General features: G+C 74.6%; 1 protein-coding gene across 6 annotated transcripts; it reads left to right on the top strand.

The window, feature by feature from the left end:
• Positions 1 to 871: 871 nt before the first annotated feature.
• KCNH2 (potassium voltage-gated channel subfamily H member 2) lies at positions 872 to 24,423 on the top strand. 6 transcript variants are annotated; one of them, XM_083825505.1, is made up of 16 exons: positions 872 to 1,026; positions 2,148 to 2,378; positions 8,272 to 8,436; positions 8,541 to 8,993; positions 9,767 to 9,981; positions 18,379 to 18,804; positions 18,943 to 19,097; positions 19,245 to 19,330; positions 20,059 to 20,258; positions 20,353 to 20,605; positions 20,709 to 20,902; positions 21,152 to 21,251; positions 21,363 to 21,641; positions 21,845 to 22,031; positions 22,198 to 22,372; positions 23,087 to 24,318. In XM_083825505.1, exons 1-16 carry the CDS (start codon positions 951 to 953, stop codon positions 23,270 to 23,272), a joined length of 3,381 nt encoding a protein of 1,126 aa, XP_083681631.1. In that variant the 5' UTR covers positions 872 to 950; the 3' UTR covers positions 23,273 to 24,318. The 6 variants fall into 6 exon arrangements, with proteins under 6 accessions (XP_083681631.1, XP_083681629.1, XP_083681628.1 ...); XM_083825503.1 differs by having other exon boundaries at positions 18,943 to 19,330; positions 23,087 to 24,423; XM_083825501.1 differs by lacking the exon at positions 872 to 1,026 and having other exon boundaries at positions 1,407 to 2,378; positions 23,087 to 24,423.
• Positions 24,424 to 24,465: the final 42 nt, after the last annotated feature.

Here is a 24,465-nt window from a genome sequence, read left to right as displayed (position 1 = left end):
GCCCTATTCATGAGCCCCTATCCGTGCCCCCACATTCATGAGCCCCCCCCCCCCGTCCCGGGGGGGTTGTGGCCGGGCTCTTCGCATGGGGGGGGGGTCGCAGCCGGGATGGTTGGGGGGGGGCGTGATTGAGTCTGGGGGCGCGGGGGGGTGGCGCGGGGCAGTGGGGCTCTGGGGAGGGGGCTCGGGGGGGAACGCGGGGCTGGAGGGGCCCGGGGCGGGGGCGGGGCTGGGGGGGGCCGCCCCGGGCGCTTCCCCCCCCCCCCGGACCCCCCCGTCCCGCTCGGGCCATTGGCTGCGGCCGCGCTCGCTCCTCCCCGGCCGGGCTCGGCTGGCACCGCGCAGCGCCGGCCCCGCCGCGTCCCGGCTCCGCTCCGCTCCGAGCCGCGCCGCGCCGAGCCGAGCCGAGCCGAGCCGGGCCGGGCCGGGCCGGGCCGGGCCGAGTCGGGCCAGGGCGGCGCCGCGGGGGGGGGACGCAGGGCGGCCGGGGCCGTGCCGATCCGAGCCGATCCGACCGGAGCCGGGCGGGGGGGGCCGCGGTGATAAATCTCCCCCCGGGCCAGCCGCCTCCTTGCCTAAATAAGGCCGATGCTGCGCCCGCCGCGGCGCGCACGGAGCCGCTAGCGGGGAGGGGGGCGGGCGGGGCCGGCACCGGTACCGGCACCGGCACCGCTACCGGCGGCGGGCGCGCCCCGCACCTGGCCATGGGCTAGCGGCGGCGGGGAGCGGGGCGCGGGGAGCGGCCCCGGAGGGAGGGCCCAGCCTTAACCCCTGCGCGCCCGCCCGGCCCCGCCCGCCGCCGCCGCCGCGCCGCGCCGAGCCGAGCCGTGCGCGCCCCGCGGAGCCGCCGCGGCGGCGCCGTCCTTGGCTCAAGGGCACCGGGACCCCCCGCGGCGCGGGGCCGCCGCCGCCTCCCGCGCCCGCGGCCGCTGCCCCATGGGCCCGGCGCCATGCCGGTGCGGCGCGGGCACGTCGCCCCCCAGAACACCTTCCTGGACACCATCATCCGCAAGTTCGAGGGGCAGAGTGAGTGCGGGGGGCGCGGCCGGGCGGGGGGCGGCACCGCGCCGGGGGGGCGGCGGGGGGGGCTGGGGGGCCTTTGTGTTGGGGCTGGGGTCCTTTATGTTGGGGCTGGGGGGCTTTATGTGAGTCTGGGGGGGCTTTATGTGAGTCTGGGGGGGCTTTATGTGAGTCTGGGGGGCCTTTCTGTCGGGGCTGGGGGCTTCAGGTAAGGCTGGAGGACATTTATGTGAGGCTGGGGGCCTTTATGTTGGGGCCGGGGGCTTTTATGTGAGTGTGGAGGGCTTTATGTCGGGGCCAGGGGCCTTTGTGTTGAGGCTGGGGGTTTGGTAAGGCTGGGGGGGGGGTTGGTGAGGCCGGGCATTTTGGGCGAGGCTGAGGTTTGGTGAGGCTGGGGGGGGCTTTTGGTGAGGCTGGAGGTGAGTGCCATGGGGCTCTGGGGCAGCTGTGGGGCACGTGTGAGAAGTCCAGCTGGGGGCTGGGGGGGCCCATGGGTGCTGGTGCCACCGTGGCCCCACAAGCACCCGTCCCCACATCCATCCCTGGGCAGGGCACCCAGGCAGGGGGGTGCAGGGGGGGCCGGGGCTGGGGGTGCCCAGGGTCCGGTCCCTGAGGTGGGGACAGGGACGGAGCGCGGCCAGGATGGAGCCGCAGCCACAGCTCGCGTGACATGGCCGAGGCTGGGGCCGGACCGCGGAGCCCCGCCAGCACCACGGCCTCCTCGACCCTCCGGAGCAGGGGCCTCGCGCTGGCATCGCGCCGTGGGTTGTGGCCGGGGCCCTGCTGTCCCCGTCGGGGGGCTCCGCACCGCAGCCCTGGGGGCACTGCGGGGTGGCACAATGCGCCCCGGGGCATCGGGGTGGGCGCGCGGGGCTGCGGCGGGGCCCCTGGTGCACGCATGGGGCGGGGGGACCCCGCTGCGGCCGGTGCCCTTGGGCAGCTCCAGGCTGGGGACGAGCAGGGCGCTGCCGCTGCACGGTCCCTGGGGACGCTTCGGTTGCTGAGAGCCCAGGGTGGGGACGGATGGATGGACGGATGGACGGATGGACGGACGGATGGATGGATGGGCGGATGGAGTGGGGCGTGGGGCCAGGGCTCCCATGGGCTTCACCTCCACCTCCCTGCAGGCCGCAAGTTCATCATCGCCAACGCCCGGGTGGAGAACTGCGCCGTGATCTACTGCAACGATGGCTTCTGCGAGCTGTGCGGGTACACGCGGGCCGAGGTCATGCAGAAGCCCTGCACCTGCGACTTCCTGCACGGGCCCCGCACGCAGCGCAGCGCGGCCGCCCAGATCGCCCAGGCGCTGCTGGGCTCCGAGGAGCGCAAGGTGGAGATCTGCTTCTACCGCAAGGACGGTAGGGACCCTGCCGCCGCGTCGCCCGCGGGCTGGGGGTGCTGGGTGGGGAGTGGGCGCGCGGGCACCCTGTGCCGCGGGAGCCTCCCAGCGCGCTCCCAGCCGGCCGGCGGAGATTTATGGTTATTTGTGCGGGTGTGAGGGCGGCCGTCCGTCACGGGCAGACAGACCCTTGAGTTAACGGCCTGCTGCGGCGGGCGGCCGCGCCGCGTCCATCCATCAGCCGTGCCAGGCCCCGCCGCGCTGTGGGTGGCGTGCGGTGCCAGCGCGGGTGGGAGCCGGCACCCGCCCCCCGGTGACAGCGTGCCGGGGCTGGGCCGGGGGCTCGTCCTGCCCCACTGGTGCCAGCACGTCCCCTGCCGGGGCCCACAGCCCTCCCAGCTCCCTTGGGTCCGAGCAGGGTCTGCGGGTGCTGTGGGGCAGCTGTGGGGCACAGCGCTGTAACCTGCCTTGGGGGCTGCAAAGTGTGTGTGGGGGAGGGTCGGGGGTCCCTGCGCTGCCCAGGGAGGGGGGCAAGGGGGTAGCAGGGAGCTGTGTCTGGGGCAGTGGGGACGGAGCCCCCGGGGACAGGAGGGGCAGCCCCTCTCTGGTGCCCCACAGCTGCCCCACAGCCATGCCCAGCCAGCCTGGGGGCTGTTGGCTCTGAGCCCGTGTCAGGCAGCGCGGCCCCCACTGCCCCCTTCCCCGTGGGCACTTTGCTCGCTGGGGTCCCCAGGCAGGCAGGCAGGGACGGCGCCAGTGCTGCCCGTGGCACGAGGGCTGTGCTGCATTCCCCGAGCCCAGTGCTCCCAGTCCTGGGGGGGCCCGTCCCTCATGTCGGGCGGGGCCCCTGCTGCCCCACGGCGTGGGGGCTCCGTGGAGAGGGGCTCGCTCCCCCCGCCCGTGTGGCCCCAGAGCACTGCGGGTGCAGCAGGGCTGCCCCTCGCCAGGGCCCTGCGGTGCGGCTGCGCGCCACAAGGAGCCGGTCCCTGCGCCAGGTGTCCCGGCTCTCGCCGGCAGCTGTCTCTGGCGCTCGGCACCCGGCCCCGGTTCCGGCGCGCAGAGTAAACAAAGCTGGCTCCCAGCTGCCGGCCGTGCCGCGGAGCCACCACGTGCAGCCAGCAGCCCCGGCGCTGCGCCGCCGCCCGCAGCACAGGCACGGGGCACGAGGGCACAAGGGCACGGGTCCTTCCCCTGCGGCCCCCATCTCCCACTCCCTCCTCCCGTGCTCATCCCCCGGGAGGAGCAGGAGCGAGGCTGCCGTGGCTCGGCTGCGCGGCCCCAGGGCTCTCACTGCCTGTCTGGGGGCCTGGCTGCGGCTGTGGGGCTGCCCCAGTGCGGCCGCATCCTGGCTCTGGTGCAGCCCCCGGCGCGGAGCTGAGCTCCGGTCCCAGCACGCAGCCGCTGGCGCATCCGTGCCAGGCACGGCCCGGGGCACCGCGACTCGGACGGGCACATCTGCTGCCTGCGCACTTTGGACCCGCACGCAGGGTGCTCGGGGTGGCGGGGGCGCAGGCAGCACGTGGCTGCTTCCTCCCGCAGCCGCAGCGCGCCGAGTCCTCGTTAGCCCTCTGCTAATTGGCCCTGTCCATCTCCCGCTGTCGGGCATGTGCTGAGCAGATGGGGAGGCCCCGGGTCCCAACCTCTGCCTGCTGCCGTGGGGCTTTCCCTGCCCCGTGCCTCAGGGCCATGGGCAGGTGGTGCCGTGCGGTGCCGTGCCGTGCGGTGCTGTGCCGTGCCGTGCGGTGCTCAGTGGCGGCGGGGCCGTCTGGCCGCGGGGCCGCCCGGCTGACAGCTGCGTATGCTTCGTGTCTCCGGTCGCGGGGCTCTGGCCAGCGTCAGCGCAGCTGGGCCAGACAGGCTGAGTGAGCGGGGGGACGCGGCCCTCAGGGGGACACAACCCTCGGGGGGGGGCCTGGGATGCGCACCCTGCGGGGCCAAGGGGGCCGGTGCCGTGCCGTGCGGCGCGAAGCCTGTGCCGTGCCGGTGGCACCCCGCGGTGCCAGGGCAGCACAGTGCTCGCAGGCGGGGTGGGGTGAGGTGCTGTGCCTGTGGCCCCCCCGGAGCGGGGAGGGGGCGGCTGCATGGTCTGTGCCCCTGGTGGGGGGGTCTGGGGGGGCCACCCCTGGTCACTGCCACCCTGGGGACTACACCTGGGGCTGGGTCCCCATGGAGCCCATGGGGCTGTGCAACCCCCACCTGGCCAAGGAGGGGGCACCGAGGGCTGACCCCCCACGGGGCCGTGCTCCCCACAGGGCCATGCACTCCTGCAGTGCTGTGGGGGTCCCAGCACCCCACAGCCCCCCCCCACCCGTGTGCTGCCACAGGGCTCCGGGGAGCAGCGGTGCCGCTGCCCCTTGCTGTGCCCAGGGCTGCCGGGGGGGCCGGGCGGGGGCCCCCGGGCGTGCGGCGGGTGCCGGGTCGGCTGGCGCTGCGGCAGGGCTGCCCGCGCCGCGTCCCCGGGGAGTGCGGTGTTTCCGAGGGGATATTTATAGCCAGAGGAGAGCAGCAGCGGTGCCTGCAGAGGGGGAGCTGCTCCCTTTAACCCTTCCCTGCCTCCCCGCGCTGCAGGAGCCCCCCGCGACCCCCTGGCAGCCCCCTCCCCGTGGTGGCAGCGGGGACCCTAGGGTGCAGGCGCCCACAGCTTGTGGGGCGGCTGGAAGGGTCCTGGCCCCGTGCCCAGCCCCGATGCCCCGCCGGGCCGGGGGCACCCACGCTGCCTGGCTGCTGGCCCCAGCCTCGCGCGGCCCCGTGCCATGGCACCGCACGGTGACGTCCCCCTGAGGCCAGGGCCTGCTGCGGGGGTCCTGGCTGGCAGGGCCCACCGGGGCCGGGGAGTGGCTGGAGCCGGGCGCGTGCTGCGGGACAGAATTTGTCCCGGGCCCGAAAATGACCAAACTGGGCAGCGAGGTGTGTGTCGGGGGCCTTGTGCCTGTCAGCGGCTGCGGTTTCCAGCCTCCCCTCCAGCTGCACTGCTGAAGGCTTCACCTGGCGCTGGTGCGTGCCAACACCACGCCGTGACCCCTGCTGCCCCTGCTCAGCCCCAGCCCCGTGCTGCTGCTCCAGCAGGATGTGACCGGGCCCTGGTGGGGCCCCGCGCAGCCCCGCAGCTCCTGCCCCGCTGTGCTTTGCTGCCTTGGCGGCAGCGGGGACCGGCTGCTCCTGCAGTGCTGCTCAGCGCCGGTGCAGCTCCCCACGCCTGAGCGATGTTTGCAGAGCCCAAACAGGGACGCGGGAAGGTCGCGGCAGCCGCAGGGGAGCACGGCGGGGACAGCCGGCGTGCCGGGCAGCCGCGGCAAGGAGCGAGGTCAGGGCCAGGCTGTGCTGGAGCAGAGACCCCCCCCCCGGCGTCGTCGCCGCTGCCGGTGGCGTTTCAGGTCACTGGGGGCTGGGCCTGGCCTCCGGCGGGTCCCTGGGCTGCGTGCAAGGGCTGAGGCCGGGCCAGGATCAGGCCCTCGGTGCTGCCTGCCAGGTGCCAGCGGGTGATCCTGGCACAGGGCCCCCCTGCGCCGCCGGGGCTTCCCCGTCGCGGGCAGCTCAGCTGCTCCAGCCCCAGAGCATCCCAGTGCGGCACTGGGGGCTCCCTGCGGGTTCGTGCATGGGGACACGCGGTGACATCTCCGGGGTGCCCCACACCTACGTGCACCCGCAACACTCGGGGGAGGGGGGGGCGGGGTGGGTGCATGGGGTGGGCGCATGGGGGCCGTGTGGGGTGCTGTGCTGCGGGGCTGTGCACCGCCTTGCCCGTGGGGTGCTCAGCGTGGAGCAGTGCAGAGGGGAGGGCGCACAGCGGGGTGCGCGCAGCAGGGGGGTGCGTGGGGCAGGCTGCGCCGCGTGCCGTGGGGTGCGGAATGGGTGCACGGTGCGGGGTGCACGGCTCGGTACGGGGGGGGCGCGGCGGGGGGTGCCCGGTGCCGCCGCCCGGTGCCGCCGCCCGGTGCCGCCGCCCGGTGCCGCCGCCCGGTGCCGCCGCCCGGTGCCGCCGCCCGGTGGCCAAGGCGAGCAGCGCAGCCCCGGGCCGGAGCGGGGCCGGGGGGTTTTGGGGCGCAGGGAGGGGGGGGGGCGCGGGGGGGTGAGGGCGCGGAGCGGGACTGCGGGGTGCGCCTGGTCTTGGGGTGCGCGTGGGCCTGGGGCGCGCCCCAGGGCCAGGGAGTGCCTGGGTTTTGGGGTGCAGGGCGGGAGGGGTGGGGGCTCCCTGGGCGTGCAGGGCCACGGGGGGGCGGTTGGGGCGCAGGGCGCACCCCGAGCAGCGCGGGGCCGCCTCCGGCCCCCCCGGCTCGTGGGGGGGTGCGGGGCCCGGCGAGGGGTGCGGGGCCCCTCGGCCCCCCAAGTCCTGTTGCGGGGGGGCTGGCACCGGGCGTGGGGGCCGCTCCCGGGCTGGGCCCCCCCAGGGCTCCGGGGAACAACCGGCGGGGGGGGCACGGCCGGGACAGGGGCCGAGGGGCTCGGGAGAGGCTTGGGGCCGGGGGGGGCGATGCCGGGCGGGGGCGATCCGGGCCGGGCTCCGCGCAGCCCCCGGCCCCCGCTCCCAGCACCGGGCTCCCCCCGGGACCCCCGCGCCCACCGGGGGTCCGTAGGGCCCGGCACCCCCCAGCCGGCTGCCCCCGCGCCCCCTTCCCGCAGGGCCCCCACGGCCCCAACCCCCGCGGCCCCGCGCCGGGGTTGGTGGCTTGGATGGACCGGGGGGGGGGACGGACACGGGGAGGGGTGGGGGGACACGGGGCGGGTGGGGGGGGGGGGGACGCGCAGGGAGTGGACCCGGGGGGACGGACACGGCGCAGGGTGGATGCGGGGCGGGATGGCCACGGGGGGTGGCCACGGGGGGGAAGGATGCGGGGCGGGATGGACACGAGGGGGTGGCCACGGGGGGGTGGCCGCGGGTGTCACCGGCCCGTCCCGAGGCGCGGGCGGCCGCTGGCCGCAGCCATATTTAGGCATAAAACCGGCGCCGGGTGCGGTGCCAAGGCCGCAGCCCCTGCAGCCGGGCCGGGGGGGGCGCGCACCCCAGTGCCGGGGGGGCCGGGGCCCGGCCCCCGCCCCCGCCCGCGGGACCCCCCCGCCCGCCGCCCGGTGAGCTTCGCGCGGCGCCGGGGGCTCCGGGGGGCCCGGGGAGGGGGGGACACCGCGAGGGGGGCGGGGGGGGGATGCGGGGGCCCCCGTCCCGTGCCGTGGCCCCCGCACGTGGCCGCGGGGATGAGCCGGGATTAGGGCATCCCGCGGCGGGGGGGCGCCGGTGGAGCGCCAGGACCGCGCTGCTAATCCGCGCCCCCCCGCCCCGCGCCCACGGGGGCGTCCGGGGCCGCGCCCCCACCCGCCGGGGCCCCACGCGGGGCCGGGGCTCCCCGGTGCAGGCTGCCGGGCGCGCCGCCAGCGGGGGGGGCGGGCGGGGCGCGGGGCCCCGAGGACGCGGGGCCACGGGGGGGGGACTGCGGGGCCCCCTGCCCCCCCCCGCCGTGTCCTGCAGCGGGCGGCAGGAACGGGGGCGGAAGGGGGAGTTGCGGAGCCCCCTCCCCAAAATGATGCTGGGGAAGGGTCAGCCCCCAGCGGAGCCCCGTGGGCGCGGGATGCGGCCTCAGCCCAGTGCGGGAGAGGTCACCCCGGGCTGCCCCCCCCGGCCCCCCCCCGTGCCCGCACGGCCGAGTTCACAGCTGCAGGAGCGGGATTAACGCCGCAGCTGGCAGAGCGCTGAGCGGCTTAGGGCGGCCGGCCGGGGGCGGCGGGGGCAGCCCCGGCCCCAGCCCCCCGAGATCAGCCCCTGGGGCTTCCGGGGGGGCCGTGTGCCGCCCCCGCCCCACGATCGGTTCCCCCTGGCATGGCCGTGCCGACGGGCCCCAGCGGGCCCTCCCTGTCCCCGCCGTGCCTCGGTTTCCCCCGGCAGCGGCAGCCCGCGGGTCCCTGAGCCCCGCTCCCCGCAGGCAGCTGCTTCCTGTGCCTGGTGGACGTGGTGCCGGTGAAGAACGAGGATGGGGCCGTCATCATGTTCATCCTGAACTTCGAGGTGGTGATGGAGAAGGAGCGCCCGGGCTCGCCCGACGCCGACACCAACCACTGGGTCACCCCCGCCAGCTGGTTCCCCACAGGTGGGGCGCCCCGACCCGCGGCACCCGCTGCGGCCGAGCTCCTCGGCTGGGCCGTGGGAGGGTCTGGGGGGGCCGCCCCTCACCGCGCCCCTTCCTCTGGCCAGGGCGCAGCAAGTCCTTCAGGCTGAAGCTGCCGGCGCTGCTGGCGCTGACGGCGAGCAAGCAGTCCCTGCCCCAGGAGCCCCCCGATGCCGTCATCGTGGACTTCTCCAAGCACAGCAGCGAGTCAGCGCCCGAGGAGGCCACGTCCTCCCTGGAGAACAGCTGCCTGGGCTGCTCCCAGCCCGAGGACCAGAAGGCGCTGATGGACCCGGAGGAGGGCGATGGGCGCCCGGAGCCGCCCGTCACCCAGTCCTCGCCCCGCGCCGAGCGCCTGCACCTGCACGCCGCCTTCTCCAACTGCAGCCTGGCGCGGAGCCGCTCGCGTGAGAGCTGCCACAGCGTCCGCCGTGCCTCCTCCGTCGACGACATCGAGACCATGAAGGGTGAGGGTGACAAGCGCTGCCACAACCGGCACGCCACCGTGGGGGCCAGCATGCACCGTGGCTCCAGCACTGGTACGTGGGCTCCTGGCGCATCCCGGTGGCCGTGGTGCTGGGGATGGGGGGCAGGTGCTGCCGGGGGCCTGCCCGCACCTCCCTGCCCCACAGCTGCAGGAGGGGAGGGTTCAGGCCCACCGCGCAGGCAGCATTTGGCCCTGGGGTGAAGTCATTAGGGCTGGCAGCTCGTTAGGGTGCAGGGCAGCTGCTGGCACGCAGGTAGCCAGGTGGCTGCCAGCAAAGGGTGCCGCCGGCGGCTCGTTAGCGGTGCGGGGCGCCGGGCACCCGTCACTGTCAGGCTGGGCATTGCTGTAATGCGCTGCGCTGCCGGCATCTCCGGTGCATGTGGGGCAGCCGTCCCTCGCCCTGCGCAGTGTCCGGCCCCCGTTTGGCTCCCTTGTCCGGTGCCCTTCTGGCCCTCGTTGCCCGTCAGTGCCTGGCTTCAGCCCCGGTGCCGGTGTCCTGCCTGCTCGAGTGGCAGCTCCCGTCACCACCTGGCGTGACCCCCGGCCCCGTAATCCTCTTAGCGACAAAGGGAGGGGACGGCAATTGCCTTGTTAAGCCCCCGCGCCCGCTAAGCGCATTAGGGAGGGGGGAAATAATTACATTAACAGTAAATGATACCAAGCTGTCGGTGCCCGTCCCGCCGCGCCTGCTGGTGGCCTCTGCCTGCCCTGGGCACGGCTCCCTGCTCCCCTCACCCCACGGGGGACCCTGGGGGTGGCGGGGAGGGGCAGGGAGGGGTCCCACCCAGTGGCTGCAGCCCGTGCTGATGGTGCCCCCCCGGCCAGGGGCCATGAACAACATCCGCAGCACCCTGCTGAACTCCACCTCCGACTCGGACCTGATGCGCTACCGGGCGATCAGCAAGATCCCCCAGATCACCCTCAACTTCGTGGACTTCAAGGCGGACGCCTTCCTGGCCGCGCCATCCAGCGAGAAGGAGATCATCGCCCCCACCAAGCTGAAGGACCGCACGCACAACGTCACCGAGAAGGTCACCCAGGTGAGCCCAGCGGCCGGAGGTGGCTGGACGGTGCTCCAGGCATGGTCGGAGCCCAGGAGGATGCTCCGCACTGCAGGAGGGTGGTGCTAGAGCACACGGGGTGATGCTGGAGTGCGCAGGCAATGCTGGAGCGTGAACGGTGATGCTGGAGTTGATGGTGATGCTGGAGCTCACAGGGTGATGCTGGGGCACGCAGGGAGTTGCCTGTGGGTGCTCTGCACTGCAGGATGGTGCTGGACCCCTCAGGATGGTGCTCAGGACAAGGCTGGGGCCCTGGAGGGGCTGCATCCTGCGTGGGCTGGGACTGCTGTGAGGCTTGAGGTGCCACTTGGTGCCCATGTGGCTGCTGTCCCCCACCCATGGGACCAGGCTGTCCCTCCCAAGCACCTCGAGAGATGTGGTCTGCAGCGGGGCCACTGCGCTCCCCGCAGCAGGGCAGGGCGGTGGGGCCGGGCTCACCCATGGGGGTTGGCCCCCTTCCCCAGTGGGGAGCTCGATGTGGGCGCTGCCCCATGGACGGGGGCATCCCCTACAGATCCTGACCTCGCTCCCTCCTGGGTGGGCTCAAGGCCCAGCAGCAAGCCCCAGCCCTGGCCCGCTGCCTGGGTGGGCTGCGTGAGAGCTACGTGCATGGCACAGCACGGCCCTGCACCTCCTGCACCGTGCTGTGCTGTGCCGTGCCACGCTGCACTGTGCTGTGCCGTGCCATGCCACACCATGCTGTGCCATGCTGTGCTATGCTGCACCGTGCTGTGCCAGGCCATGCCATGCCATGCTGCACCATGCTGTGCCATGCCATGCCATGCTGTGCCGTGCCATGCTGTGCCATGCTGTGCCATGCCGTGCCATGCTGCACCATGCTGTGCCATGCTGCACCGTGCTGTGCCATGCCACGCCACGCTGCACCGTGCTGTGCCATGCCATGCCGTGTTGTACCATGCTGTGCCATGCCACGCCACGCTGCACCGTGCTGTGCCATGCCATGCCATGCTGCACCATGCTGTGCCGTGCCACGCCACACTGCACCGTGCTGCCTGCGCCCTGTTCTCTGGCTGTGACTCTTTGGCCCGTGCTGGGCCCCTGCCCTGCGCTGGCACTGCGGGCTAATCCTTCGCACGTTGTGTAACTGCCATCTGGCTGCGGGGAGCAGGCGGCTGCTGCTGCTTAATTACACCCTGATCCCAGCTCCCACTAATGAAGTTAAAGCTGCCGGCTTGATGCGCCGGGGCCGGCGGGCTCGGGGGACCTGCTGTGCTCGCCCTGCCTGCCAGGGGTCGGGGGCTCGGGGAGGGGCCCGGCGGGGCGGGAGCTCCCAGGCACATCTGCCCTGCGCCGCCTGCGTGCGCCCGGGGTCCCTCGGTGGCCTGGCCCCCCCAGCGACGTGCCTGAGCCTCGCGCCTGCTGGCCCATGTGAGGGAACCCCCCCACCCTGGGAGCTCCCAGCCCTGCTGTCGGGGCTGCCCCTGGGCCCCCCCTCGCTGTGAGATGGAGCAGCTATGGGGCTCCTACGTGGGCGGCAGAGCCCCCAGGGGGTCCGTGGTCCCAGGGGCAGCACGGTGCCAACGCTCGGCCCCCTCCCCCTGCAGTGCCGGCCTTCCATGCTCCTCTCCAGTGCGCTAACGAGCAACGCATCCTGATTGCCTTTGCTGTGTAATTAATTACGATGCCGTGGCGGCTGCCGCTGCTGCTGTGCTGCCTGCCCAAGCCACGCTAATCTCCTCCTGCCACCAGCTGCCATCACCATGCGGTGCTGGACGGATGGACGGACGGACACAACCCCCCTTGCTGGGCCAGCACAGCCCCCCTGCCGTGGGGTGGAGGGCTCGGCCGTGCCCCGCTGGGCTCTGGGGCAGGAGCAGACGCTGCGCCTGGGCGTGGGGATGGGGTCGGGGCACACCGAGCACCGCTGCCAGGCTGGCGGGTGCGTGCTGGGGCTCCTCCAGGACGGAGGTGGATAGGGGTGCTGGGGGTGCAGGGGGTGCCAGGGGCACGGGGGACAGGCTCACCTCGGTGGGGCAGATGCTGTGGATTTGGAAGCTGAGGCCAAGGCGAGCCTGTCCCCGGGCAGCCGTAGTTCCAGCACGGTGAGCTGCTGGGTGGGGGCCAGGGGGGCCGGGGCTTCCAGGCAGCGGCACCGTGAATCGTCTGCAGTGACGGCATCCAAACAAGCCCGCGCCGCCCGCCGCACGCTCCTGCAGCTCCCGTCAAGGTCACCACGCTCCTGGGGCTGCCGGCCACCCCGACTGGGCGACACCACCTGGGGACGGGGACAGGGGCTGCGGCTGGCACGGGGCGTTGTGGCTGGGGGGGCGCGAGGCCCCGCCGCAGCCCAGGGAGCACCAGAGGTGCCGGGGATGGAGGCTGCAGGGTCCCGGTGGCTCACGGCAGACCGAGGCCCCCTGACCCCTCCTGGTGGGGACCCCTGCCCGTGGGGCGCAGGCTGGTGCTGGAGCTGGGCGCTGCTGGCACCGTGCTGCCTGTGCCTGGGCTCCACTCGCTGCAGGACGGGGCTGGTTTGGGGCACGTTGTGCCGCGGGGGGCTCGGTGGCTGTGCCCAGCTGCCTGCGCTGAAGGCTGGGGTGGATCAGCAGCGCCTGGGGCTGGGAGCAGCATGGGGGCAGCTGTCCTGGTGTGGGGTGTCGTGAGGGCAGGAGCATTGGGAATGCAGAGCGGGGTCTCGCTGGCAGGGCTGGGAGGCAGCCAGGGAGAGCGGGAGCCAGCGGAGCTGTGAATCAGCCTGCGGCAGCTGAGGAGCCCTGAGGGCAGCTTGTCCCCTTCTCCATCCCCAGCCCTGTCCTTGCTTCCTTCCCCATCCCCATCCCATCCCTATCTCATCCCCATCCCATCCCATCCCCATCCCATCCCATCCCATCCCACCCCACCCCACCCCACCCCATCCATCCCCTTCCCTGGCACGCGGAGCTGTGACTGCCTCACACCGGGCTCCCTGTCTCAGGGGTCCCGAGGACCGTGGGGCACCCGTGGCTGGGGACGCGCGGGGGGGCTCGGGGCCCCGCGAGTGGGGAGCCCCCTCCCTGCCCCCCCCGCCGTGCCTCAGTTTCCCGGGGGTGTTCCCGGTCCCTCCCCGGGGCGTGACGGGCACCGCGGGGAGTGGCGGCGGCTGCCGGGCTGGGAGCGAGCCCCGGCGGGGGCGGGGGCGGGGGCCGGGGGGGGCCGGGCCGCCCCTCTCCATCTGCCGCCCGCCGCGGCAGCTCCGCGCCCGCAGCCGCGCAGGGCAGCGCCGGGCTCCGCGGCAGCTCCGGGATGCGGGGCCCCGGGGGGGCGGCCGGCGGCTCCCCCCGCCCGGCGGCGCGGCGCTGAGCGCGGCCATGGCCCCGGGCAGGCGCGACAGCGGCGAGCGCCCCGACGGCGACCGAAAGAGCGCCCGCGTCCGCCGCGCCGTCCGCATCTCCAGCCTGGTGGCACAGGAGGTGGGTGCGGGGGGGCCGGGGGGGAGACCGGGACCTAGGGGGGGAAGGTCCCGCCGCCGTACCCCGCCCGCAGCCGCGCTCGCCCCGACGACGGCGTCCCCAAGGCATTGCCCCGCGCTGCGCCGGCTCCAGCCCCCCCGCGGGATGCCCAAAACCCCCCCCCGGCCCCCCGGTGCGGGGGTGCCCTGGGTGCCCCGGGCGCGCGGGGGCCCGGACCGGAGCCGTTCCCCGCGCTGGGTTGCGGCCGGCCCGGGGCGAGCCGGCTGATGTGCCGGCACGGAAAGGATGGGGTGGGGGTGGGCTGCCCGCAACCCCCCCCCCCCCGGTGCTGGGCTCCGGGGCGGGGGGGTCCCGAGTGCCGTGGGGCGGTGGTGCTGGAGAGCCCCGAGCGGCGGGGAGCACCGCGTCGGGCTGGGCTGGGCTCGGCGGGGCTGCGAGCGGGGTCTGTGGGGACGCAGCCCCCCCACGGGGACCCCTCGCCAGCCGGTGCCACCCCAGCCCCTTGTGGGGTTGGGGTTGTGGCCACGGCGAGGGATGGGGCAGCGCCAGGTGTTTGGGGTGGCTGTTGTGTCCCCAGAGTGCAGTCCCTGGTCCCCACCGTCGGGCGTGCCGCGGCGCGGTGGCGCACGCCGCGTGGCCGGGGTGCCGGGGCTGCTCCGTGTCTGCGTCAGCGGGTGGGGGTTCGGCTGCTGGGGGCTCGCACCGCCCCGTGGGGACGTCACCTCGTCACGGGGCTCGCCATCCCACCCCGCCACCGGTGCCTGTGCTGCGGCATTGCTGTCGGCAGCGGGAGAGGGCAGCGCCTCGAGGCCCGCGGTGGCACCCGTCCCGCTCACCCATGTCGGTGGGTGCGCAGGGCGCCGCGCCGCTGCCGCAGCTGAACGCGGTGAGTGCTGGCTGGGCGTTGGGGTGTCCCCAGCACCGGAGTGCCTGTGGTGGGTGCCGTGGGTCCGCACGGTGTGTTTGGGGTCGGCTGTGCGGGCGCATTGCTGTTGGACGGTGTCTGTTGGCGGAGAGGTGCGTTGGGTGACCCACACACCGGGCACCTCTGAGGGTGACAGCACCGGGTGTCCGTGACGGCGTTGGGCGGCTGTGCTGGTGTTGGCCGTGGTGGATGTGGGGTGTCTTTGTCACTGTGGCGTTGGGTTTTGGTGTGAGTCCTGCCGTCGGGTGCCGCAGAGCACACCAAGTGCTGCCGTCACACTGGTGTGGTGCCGTGGCTGTGGGGTGGCTCTGGCAGTACCACAGCCGTCAGGGACCTGTGTTATTTGGGCATCTGAGCTTTGGTGTTTGTTAGGCGTCGCAGAGGGCGTTGGGAATCCATCAGCACTGGTCCGGGTGGACCTGGGCAGGTGCCAGGTGCCTGGTTTGGGGCAGGCATTGGGGTCTGAGGCACGGCAAGGCCAGGTGGGTTCTGCGAGTCCATCCCCAAAGGCCTGGGGACGCCGGGTGCCTGCCTCATCCCAGCGCTGGGTGCCCGCGCTGCGGCCGTTTCCCTGCGGGTGCCTGGTGCCACCGCAAGCGCTGGTGTCAGCTGACGGGTTGGCGTGTGCCGGTGCCCCCGAAGCCACCAGCTGGTGGGCTGGGTGCGGGTGCCACCCACGCGCCGGGTGACAGCGGCCGCAGGGTGGCCGCGGGCTGCAGGGTCGGGGTATTTGTGGCAGCGAGGGGGCTGAGCCCCGTGGGCGCGGGTGTCTGGGTCGCGGCAGGTGCCGCGCCGGGCGCCTCCGGCTGTGCGGGCTGGGTGTCAGGTGCCTGTGTCACAGCAGGTGTCGGGCGTACGTGTCACCGCGAGCGAGAGGTGCTGGTGACTGCACGCCTGTGAGCGTGAGGTGACGCGTGCCTGCGCCAGGGCGGGTGTACGTGTCACCGGGTGCCGGCACTGCCGGGTATCTGTGTCACCGTGACTGATAGGTGTTGTGTCGCCGGGAGTCTCGAGGGAGCGCGTTCCTGCCGTGTGCCGGCGTCACCCGCACGCTGCTGGTGCACGGGTTGGAGGTCCGGGTGCCACGCATGCAGCCGGTGTCCGGGTCCGCTGCCGCACCGGGTGAGCACCCACGGCGGGCATGGGTGCGCCCGGGTGCCGGGCACCGGCTGCACGGTGCTGGCGGTGTGATGGGGGCTGCGGGAGCCGAGCGCGGCAGTGTGGCTGTCCCCACGGCCGGGTGGCTCAGAGGGGGCTGTCCCTGGCAGTGGTGCAGCACCGGGGGTGTCCGGGGGCTGCCCCCCGACCTGCCCTGGGGGCTGCCTGCCGCAGCTCGGTGACGTGGGGATGGTGCTGTTGTGTGCGGGGCTGCCCCTGGGCCATGCTTGGGGTCCCGGCGTGTGCCGGGAATGGGACAGGGGGATGGGGGTGCCGGGGCTGCCTCCCTGCAGCTGCACTGCTGAGGGGTCCGGGGGGGCGCCCCGTGGGTGTGACGGGGCCGCGTTTGGGGAGGGGGTGTCCGCAGGGGCAACGCGCTGCAGCTATGGGGCAGGGGGCGTCCCGCGGGGCCGACACCCCTCCGCTCTCGCCCGTCCCGTTATGGCCCGTTCCGAGCGGCTCAGAGGGGCCGTGGGACGGGGCCGTGGGGCTGGGGGTGTTCCTGCCCCCCCCCGGCCCCGCGCGTCCCCGCGGCCCCCATGACCCCGCGTGCCCTCGTGGCCCCGCGTGCCCCCGCGGTGCCGTCACCCCCGTGCCGCGGGGCCCCCGTGCCCGCAGCCGCCCCCCCCCCCCCCCCCCGGTAGGGGCGTGCCGTCGCCCCCCCCCCACCCCCCCCGGCGCGTGCCGCGCGCGGCCCCGTCCCCCGCTCCGTCACGCGGCGTCTCGCGGGGACGCGCGGGTGCCAGCGGGAAATCCCCGCGCGTGGGCGGCGGCGGTGACTCGGGGCTGCCCGCGGCTGCCGAGCCCCCCCCGTGTCCCCCCCCGCGTGTGCCCCCCGCCGCCCCGGGGCCGGCCCCGCCGCCGCCTCCTGGGTCCTCCCCGAGGCCACCCGCGGCCGGCGGCGCTCCGGGGCGGGGGGAGCCGGGAGGGGGCGCGGCGGCGGCACCGCCGTACCGGAGGGGTTAACGGGCGGGGGGCGGGCGCTGGGGGGGGGGCAGCGGGGCAGGCTGGGTAGGATTTCCGCCCCAATAATTCCCCGCTCCGCCGGGGCGCTCCCGGCCGCGCCCCGCCGCCGTCCCGCGGGGGGGGGGGACGGCACCGGGCGATGGGCGCGGGGCCGGCGGGGGGGGTCCGGGGCCCCCCGGGCTGAGCGGCGGGGGCGCGCGCCACGGGCTCGGCCCCGCGCCCCGGGCGGCCGTGAGGATGCTGGCGTCGCTCCTGCAGCTGCTGCGGGACTTCTCGGGCCCCCCCGGCGCCGCCCCCCCGGCCCGCGCACGCCCCATGCCCGGCGCCTCGCCCTGCGGCACCTGCCTCGGCCTCGGCCTCGATGGCGCGGGGCAGCGCCAGGAGCAGAAGGTACCGGCCGCCGCCGCCCCCCCCCCCGCGCCCCGGGGCCGCTGCGGGATGCCCCGGGGGGGGGGGGAGCGGGGGGGCGGGGGGCGAGGGCGGGCGCTGGGACCGCCCCGGGGCGCCCCTGCCCGGGGGGCGGGGGACCGCGCGCTGGCACCCCCACTCGTGGCACGGCCCCCACGCAGCGGGGGGAGCGGGGGGGAACACGCGGGGGGGGGGGGACGGGGACGGGGAGCCCGGGCAGGGGTCGCGCCGCGGGGCGCCGGGTCCTCGGTCCCGGGGGCCGCGCTCGGGGCCGTGCGGCTGCGGGGCCGGTGCGGTGCCCGGTGCGGTGCCCAGCGGGGCTCTGCCCCGTGCCCCCCCCCCCCCGCGGCGCAGCGCCCCGCTCCCCCCGGGCCCCCGGTGCGCCCGCTCCCCTATTTATAGCCCGTGCGCCCGCAGCTGATCCCGCCGCGGACGGATGGGCACAGCTGCCGGGCACGGCCGTGCCACCCGGGGCCCTGCTCGGGGTGCACGCGGGGGGGTCCCCGCTCCCCGCCCCGAGCTGCCGGGGTCGTGGGGCAGCACCAGAGCCGCCCCCCCCCCCCCAGAGCGGGGCGAGCCGGGGACCGCCGCACGTCCCCGCTGCGTGCGTGGCCTCCTTTGCGGTGGGAAGGCGAGAATTGCCTGCTTCTGCCCCATTTCTGTGCCAGCGCCTCCTGCGCCTCCGCCAGCCAGAGGTGCTGCTGCCCCCGCACCCCCCCCCAATGCTGGGGGCTGGGGGCCGGGGGGGCCTCAGCGGCTGGGGGGGGGGCAGGTGTGGGGCAGGATGAGCGGGGCCCTGCGGGGTGCAGGAGGGCTGGGGGGGGGGTGCGGGGAGGTGCCTGCGACAGCCGAGGTAGCGCCTGCGGGGGCCGGGCCCCCCCGCATGGAAATGTCCCCTGGGCGCCTTTGCATTCGCGCCCTCATTTCCATGGGGCCCGGCTGCCGCACCCGGGGCTGGCGCTGCCCGGGGAAGGATGGGGGGGGGAGGGGGAGCCCTGCCAAGGCTGGGGGCTGGGAGGGCTCTGCTGCACCCCTCACATCCCAGTGCACCCCAGTGCACCACATTGTGAGCACCCTCACACTGCACTGCACCCCACAACACCCCCCCAGCGCCCCATTTGTCCTCTCTGCACCCTGCTGTACCCCACCACAGCCCGCTGCGCTGCACCGTACCCCCTGCACCCCATGGCTCCCCTCTGCACCCCACAACACCCCCCTACACCCTGCTGCCCCCACCGCTGCCCCCCCTGCTCCCCGCTGCCCCCACTCGCGCCCCGTTGTGCAGCTCCTGCACCTCCCTGCACCCCTTGCACCAGGCACAGCGCGTGGCCAGGAGCAGCCCGGTGCCGCAGCGCCTGGGGGCAGCTGGGGCTCGGTGTCCCCACGCTGGTGCCCAGCGGGGTGCAGGGACAGCCCGGGTGCCTGTGCTGCGGCACCGTGTGCCGGGGGGGCCGGGGGGCTCGTTCCCCGCCGGAGCAGGTGGGAGCTGAGCCCCTGCCGCCTGCCCAGGTGCTGTCGCTGGGCGCCGACGTCCTCCCCGAGTACAAGCTGCAGGCGCCGCGCATCCACAAATGGACCATCCTGCACTACAGCCCCTTCAAGGCGGTGTGGGACTGGCTCATCCTGCTGCTGGTCATCTACACGGCCATCTTCACGCCCTACTCGGCCGCCTTCCTGCTCAACGACCAGGAGGAGGCCCAGCGGCACAACTGTGGCTACTCCTGCAGCCCCCTCAACGTGGTCGACCTGATCGTGGACATCATGTTCATCATCGACATCCTCATCAACTTCCGCACCACCTACGTCAACTCCAACGAGGAGGTGGTGAGCCACCCCGCCAAGATCGCCATCCACTACTTCAAGGGCTGGTTCCTCATCGACATGGTGGCCGCCATCCCCTTCGACCTGCTCATCTTTGGCTCCGGCTCTGAGGAGGTATGGGGACGGGGACGGGGACGGGGACGGGGACAGGGACAGGGACCAGCCCAGGTTTCCTGTGCGGGGAGGCAGGATGGGGTCTGTGTGTCAGGGCTCCCGTGGGGGTCCCCACAGCCCTCAGTGCCCCCCTTGCAGACCACCACCCTGATCGGGCTGCTGAAGACGGCGCGGCTGCTGCGCCTGGTGCGGGTGGCCCGCAAGCTGGACCGGTACTCGGAGTACGGGGCGGCTGTGCTCTTCCTGCTGATGTGCACCTTCGCCCTCATCGCCCACTGGCTGGCCTGCATCTGGTACGCCATCGGCAACGTGGAGGGGCAGCGCATCGGCTGGCTGCACTCGCTGGGCGACCAGATCGGCAAGCCCCTGAACGACAGCAACCCCCTGTACGGCCCCACCATCAAGGACAAGTACGTCACGGCGCTCTACTTCACCTTCAGCAGCCTGACCAGCGTCGGCTTCGGCAACGTCTCGCCCAACACCAACTCCGAGAAGATCTTCTCCATCTGCGTCATGCTCATCGGCTGTGAGTGCGGCCGCCGCGGGGCTGGGGGCACGCGGGGCTGAGAGCGCACAGCTGTGCGTGTGTGTGAGCTTGCACGTGGGTGACAGCGTGCCCGAGTGTGCGAGCAGGCGTCTGTGTGCATGAGCACGTGTGAGCGTGTATGGGCACGTGTGGATGTGAGTGTGCATACGTGTGGTGGAACGTGTGTGAGTGGACGTGTGTGTGTGCACGTCAGCATGGATGTGTGTGTGAGCAGACTTGTGTGAGCGTGGCTGTGGGTGTGTGCCTGCATGTGGTGTATGCACCATAGACCACGCATGTGTGAGCATACGCGTGTGTACGAGCATGTGTGAAAGTGTGTAAGGACACGTGTCTGACCGCGTGTGGATGGCTGTGCGCACCCCTGCGTGTGTGAGCACGCACCTGTCAGCAGCCCAGCTCCGCGTGCGTGGGTGTCACCGCGCAGAGCTGCGGGTGTGCGAACGGGTGTGTCTGCAGGGTGGGGGGGCGGCCGTGCCCCTGCGGGTGCAAAGAGCACGCTTCTGTAGGCAGCGACGCTCCTCACGCGCGTGCGTGTCTTTGTCTACACGTGCCCGTGTGCGGGGTGCCCAAGGCGAGTTCCCACAGAGGCCCCCACACGCGGGGAGGGGGCTGCAGGGGGGGCTCCGGGGCACCGCTCACCGCCAGCCCCCCCCCTTGCTGCCCCGGGGGGCTGGGGCCGCCCTCACCCCCGCCTCGCCGTGCCGCAGCCCTGATGTACGCCAGCATCTTCGGGAACGTCTCGGCCATCATCCAGCGCCTGTACTCGGGCACGGCGCGCTACCACACCCAGATGCTGCGCGTCCGCGAGTTCATCCGCTTCCACCAGATCCCCAACCCGCTGCGGCAGCGCCTGGAGGAGTACTTCCAGCACGCCTGGTCCTACACCAACGGCATCGACATGAACGCGGTGAGCGCCGCGCCGCGCCGTGCCGCCACACACCGCCTCGTGCCGTGCTGTGCCACGCCGCGCCGTGACGTTCCCGATGTTCCCGTCTCCGCAGGTGCTGAAGGGCTTCCCCGAGTGCCTGCAGGCCGACATCTGCCTGCACCTGAACCGCAGCCTGCTGCAGAACTGCAAGCCCTTCAAGGGGGCCACCAAGGGCTGCCTGCGTGCCCTGGCCATGAAGTTCAAGACGACGCACGCGCCCCCCGGGGACACCCTGGTGCACGCCGGGGACGTGCTCACCGCCCTCTACTTCATTTCCCGGGGCTCCATTGAGATCCTGCGTGGGGACGTGGTGGTGGCCATCCTGGGTGAGCCCCCGGGCTGAGGACGGGTACGGGGATGTGCCCCGGGTGCCGGCCCCCCCTCGCCGCCCCGGGCTGAACCCCGGTGCCTCCCTCCCTCCCCCCCAAGGGAAGAACGACATCTTTGGGGAGCCGCTGAACCTGTACGCGCGGCCAGGGAAGTCCAACGCGGACGTGCGGGCGCTCACCTACTGCGACCTGCACAAGATCCACCGCGAGGACCTGCTGGAGGTGCTGGACATGTACCCCGAGTTCTCTGACCACTTCTGGTCCAGCCTGGAGATCACCTTCAACCTGCGTGATGTGAGGGGCTGGGGGGGGGGGGGATAGGGGCACGGGGGGGCACTGGGACGGGGGGTGCTCACCCGGCTAGGCTGGGCTGGGGGGGCAGCGCGGGGGTGCTCAGGGTGGGGACAGGGATGGGGCACAGCCACCGTGGGGCTGACGGGGATAAGGCACCACCACATGCCCCCTCCCCACGCCGCCCCTCTACCCCCACCCCGGGGGGGCTCCTGGCATCTGCCCCCGCCTCAGCCGCCCCTCGCCCCGCAGACCAACATGATCCCCGGCTCCCCGGGCAGCGATGAGCTGGACAGCGGCTTCAACCGCCTGCGCAAGCGCAAGCTCTCCTTCCGCCGGCGCACGGAGAAAGGTACGGGGAGGGCGTGGGGGGGCTGGAAAAGGGGGAGCCCGGTGGCTGGGTGGGAATTCCGAGGGGCCGCCGTGACCCAGGGTTCGTCCCCCCCCTTCCCGATCCCCACAGACGCGGACACTGCCGGGGAGCTGCGGAGCGGGCAGAAGGCGCTGCGGCTGGGCAGGAGCTGCCAGGCGCCAGGGGCCCCGCGGGGGCCGGCCGAGTGGGACCCCTGCCACTCCAGCTCGCCCTCCAGCTCGCCCTCCAGCGATGAGGACGAGCACCCCACACCCGCCCCGGGGGCCGCCGTGCTCTCACCCTTCCACAGCCCCCGCCCGGGCGGCGAAGCCCCCGCGCCCCCCGACGCCGAGGAGCGCAAGGGCAGCGATATGTGCAACCCCCTCTCAGGTGGGGACGGCGCTCGGGGGTGGTGGTGGTGGGGGTCACCGCTTCTCCCCCTCCCTGCTCAAACCCCACCGGCATCTCCCACACCCCCCACCCCGTGCCCCGCATCACCCTGCCCCGTTCCTCCTTCACCCCCCTCTCTGCTGTCGCGCCCCCGCCCTCCGAGACCCCTCTGCGTGCCGCTGACGGTTGTGCCCCGCCACCAGGAGCCTTCTCGGGGGTGTCCAACATCTTCAGCTTCTGGGGGGAGAGCCGGGGGCGGCAGTACCAGGAGCTGCCGCGCTGCACCATCCCGGCGCACGCCGCCCTCAGCATCCCGCTGCCCTCCATGAGCCGCCGGCAGCGCTCCGAGGTGGAGACGCGGCTCGATCTCCTTCAGAAGCAGCTCAATAGGTACCGTGGGGGGGGGGGGCAGCGAGACCCTCGGCAGCCCCCCCGGATCGCCCCTTAGGGGCGATCCGGGGGGGCTGCCGAGGGTCTCGCTGCCCTGCGGTAAGCGATGCCCTGCATACAGCACGGGGAGCCCCCACGCCCCCCCGTGACACGTGTCTACGTGCAGGCTGGAGACGCGGATGGCCGCGGACATCAGCTCCATCATGCAGCTGCTGCAGCGCCAGGCCGCGCTCGTGCCCCCCGCCTACAGCACGGTCTCGTCCCCGCATCAGCCGCCGGGCCCCCCCCCGTGCCCGCTGCAGCCCGTCCTCCCCATCACCCCCATCCAGCCGCTCTCTCAGGTGAGCACCCAGCGGACCCCAAACCCCCCAAAGTGTGGGGCAGGCCCTGGGTGCCTGCCGGCAGGGTCCCATTATTGCGTCTTCCAGCTCCACCGCGAGCTGGGGGCACTGCTGAGCCCCCCACGTTTGGGGCTTTTCTTCTGCCCCATCCTCCAGCCCCGTGGTGAGCTGGGGACGTGGCTGAGCCCCCAGCTTTGGGGCAGCCCCTCTCCTGTGCCCCATTTTCCATCCACTAGCCCCACAGTGAGCTGGGGCCATTGCTGACACCCCCCCCACCATTTAGGGGCTGCCCCTCTCTTCTGCCTCCTTTTCCAGCCCCACAGTGAGCTGGGGGCACTGCTGAGCCCCCCCAGCTTTGGGGCAGACCCCTCTCCCTTGCTCCGTCACCCAGTCTTCCTTCTACGTGGTGAGCTGGGGTGGTCACAACCCCCCCACTTTTGGGGCTGCCCCTCTCCTGTGCCCCATCCTCCACCCCCAGGGTGAAGTGAGGATGCTGCCGAGCCACCGGGGGTGGTGCAGCCCCTCTCCTGTACCCCCCCTTCCCCCCCTCAGGACGAGCTGGGGTCACAGCCAAGCCCCCAGGTGGGGCGCAGACCCTCTCCTGTACCCCCCCTTCCCCCCCCCAGGACGAGCTGGGGGTCACAGCCGAGCCCCCGGGGGTGGCGCAGCCCCCTCCCGGCCCCGCGCTGACGCTGGCCGCCCTCTCTCCCGCAGGTTCCCAGCTTCCCGGTGCCGCCGGAGCTGCGGCGCGGCCCGGCCCCCCCCGAGCCGCCCCCCCCCGACGTGGTGCTGCTGCTGGAGCCCGCGGCCGCCCCGCGCCGCCGCTCGCTGCCCGGACAGCTGCCGCCGCCGCCGGGCGCTCAGCCCCTGCATAGACACTGCTCCGACCCCGGCAGTTAGTCGGCGGGGGGGGGGACGGGGCCGGGACCCCCGGCGACGGACGCGGGACCCCCGTCCCAGGACGCTGGGGCTGCCGGGGCCGCGGCCGCCGTCCCCACGGACAATGGGGCCGGGCGGGCGCCCACGTTAGCTGGCCTAACCCGGGGCCGGCCCCCCCCGTGCCGGCGGCTTCCAGGGCTCGGCTGGCAGGACTGGGGGCGCGGGCTGCTCCTCGCCCTTCCTCCTCCTCCTCCTCCTCCTCCTCCTGCCCCCCGTAGTGCTGCAGCGGGGCGCAGCCCCCCCGCCTTCCCCCCCGGACCCCGCCGGGCCGGGGCCGCGCTGCGCCCCCCCGGGGCCGTGGGGCTGGGGGTGAGGGGAGGGGGCTGGGGGGGGGCCGTGTGTGTGTCTGCGTGTGTGTGCGTGCGTGTGCACGCGTGTTTCCCTGTGTCGCGGGCCCCCCTGCCCCGCGCGCTCCGTGGGTGCGGGTGCACGCGGGGCCGCGCGTGTCCGTGCGCTCGCGCCCCTTCGGCCGCCGCGTGTGCGCGCTGCGGGCTCCCGGGGCCGCGGGGCCGCGCTCTGCCGTGTCCGTGGGGCTGGGGGCGGGGGTGGGGGGGGGTCCCGGCCGTGCCTCCTGCCCGCCGTGGCGCGGGGCGGGCGGCAGCACCCGCGTGGGCCCCTCCGGACGCGTCCCCGTCCTGGCCCTGGCCCGGCGCCCCTTCCCCTCCCCGCGCCGTGGGGCCGGGCCACGTCCCCTCCCCGCGCCCCCCGTTCCCAGGGGGCGCCCCCAGCCGCGCCCCCCCCCCGCCCCGGGGCCGCTCCCCGCGCCCAGCGCGTGGCAGCGGGCAGGAGGGAGCGGGGGGGGGTCCCGCTGCCCCGGCCCCCCCCTGCCTGCACCGATCCCCGGGCCGGCGCCGCCACACGCACAAGGGGGGGGGACGCCCCGGGGCGGGGGGGGGCGCGGGCAGGGTCTGGCCGGGGGCCGTGGGGCAGCGCCCGCCCCCCCCGGCTCCCCGTAGCGTGTGCCGTGTTTGTGCCGTCGTCCCGTAGCCGGGCGCTGCCCGGGTCTCTGCGTGCCCCCCCCCGCCGTACCCAGCCCCGCATGTCGCCTTCTGCGGTAGGAGCCCCCCCCGCCCCCCGGTCCCCGCACCCCAATAAACCCGACCGAGAACGCGTCTCTGTGTGCGGCTGCGCTGCGGGGGGGAGGCGGCTGGGGA

Source organism: Anser anser (assembly GCF_964211835.1).
Source record: "Anser anser genome assembly, chromosome: 2".
In the NCBI taxonomy this organism is placed as follows: Eukaryota; Metazoa; Chordata; class Aves; order Anseriformes; family Anatidae; genus Anser; species Anser anser.
This window is presented reverse-complemented; position numbering and strand designations above follow the sequence as displayed.

What these genes read in the sequence shown, in the direction of transcription:
- KCNH2 (XM_083825500.1), top strand. Translation starts at nt 1,691, where the DNA reads ATGGCCGAGGCTGGGGCCGGACCGCGGAGCCCCGCCAGCACCACGGCC. An exon ending in ACGGCATCGACATGAACGCG is followed by an intron (nt 20,259 to 20,352) that starts GTGAGCGCCGCG and finishes CCGTCTCCGCAG; the next exon opens with GTGCTGAAGGGCTTCCCCGA. An exon ending in TATGTGCAACCCCCTCTCAG is followed by an intron (nt 21,642 to 21,844) that starts GTGGGGACGGCG and finishes CCCCGCCACCAG; the next exon opens with GAGCCTTCTCGGGGGTGTCC.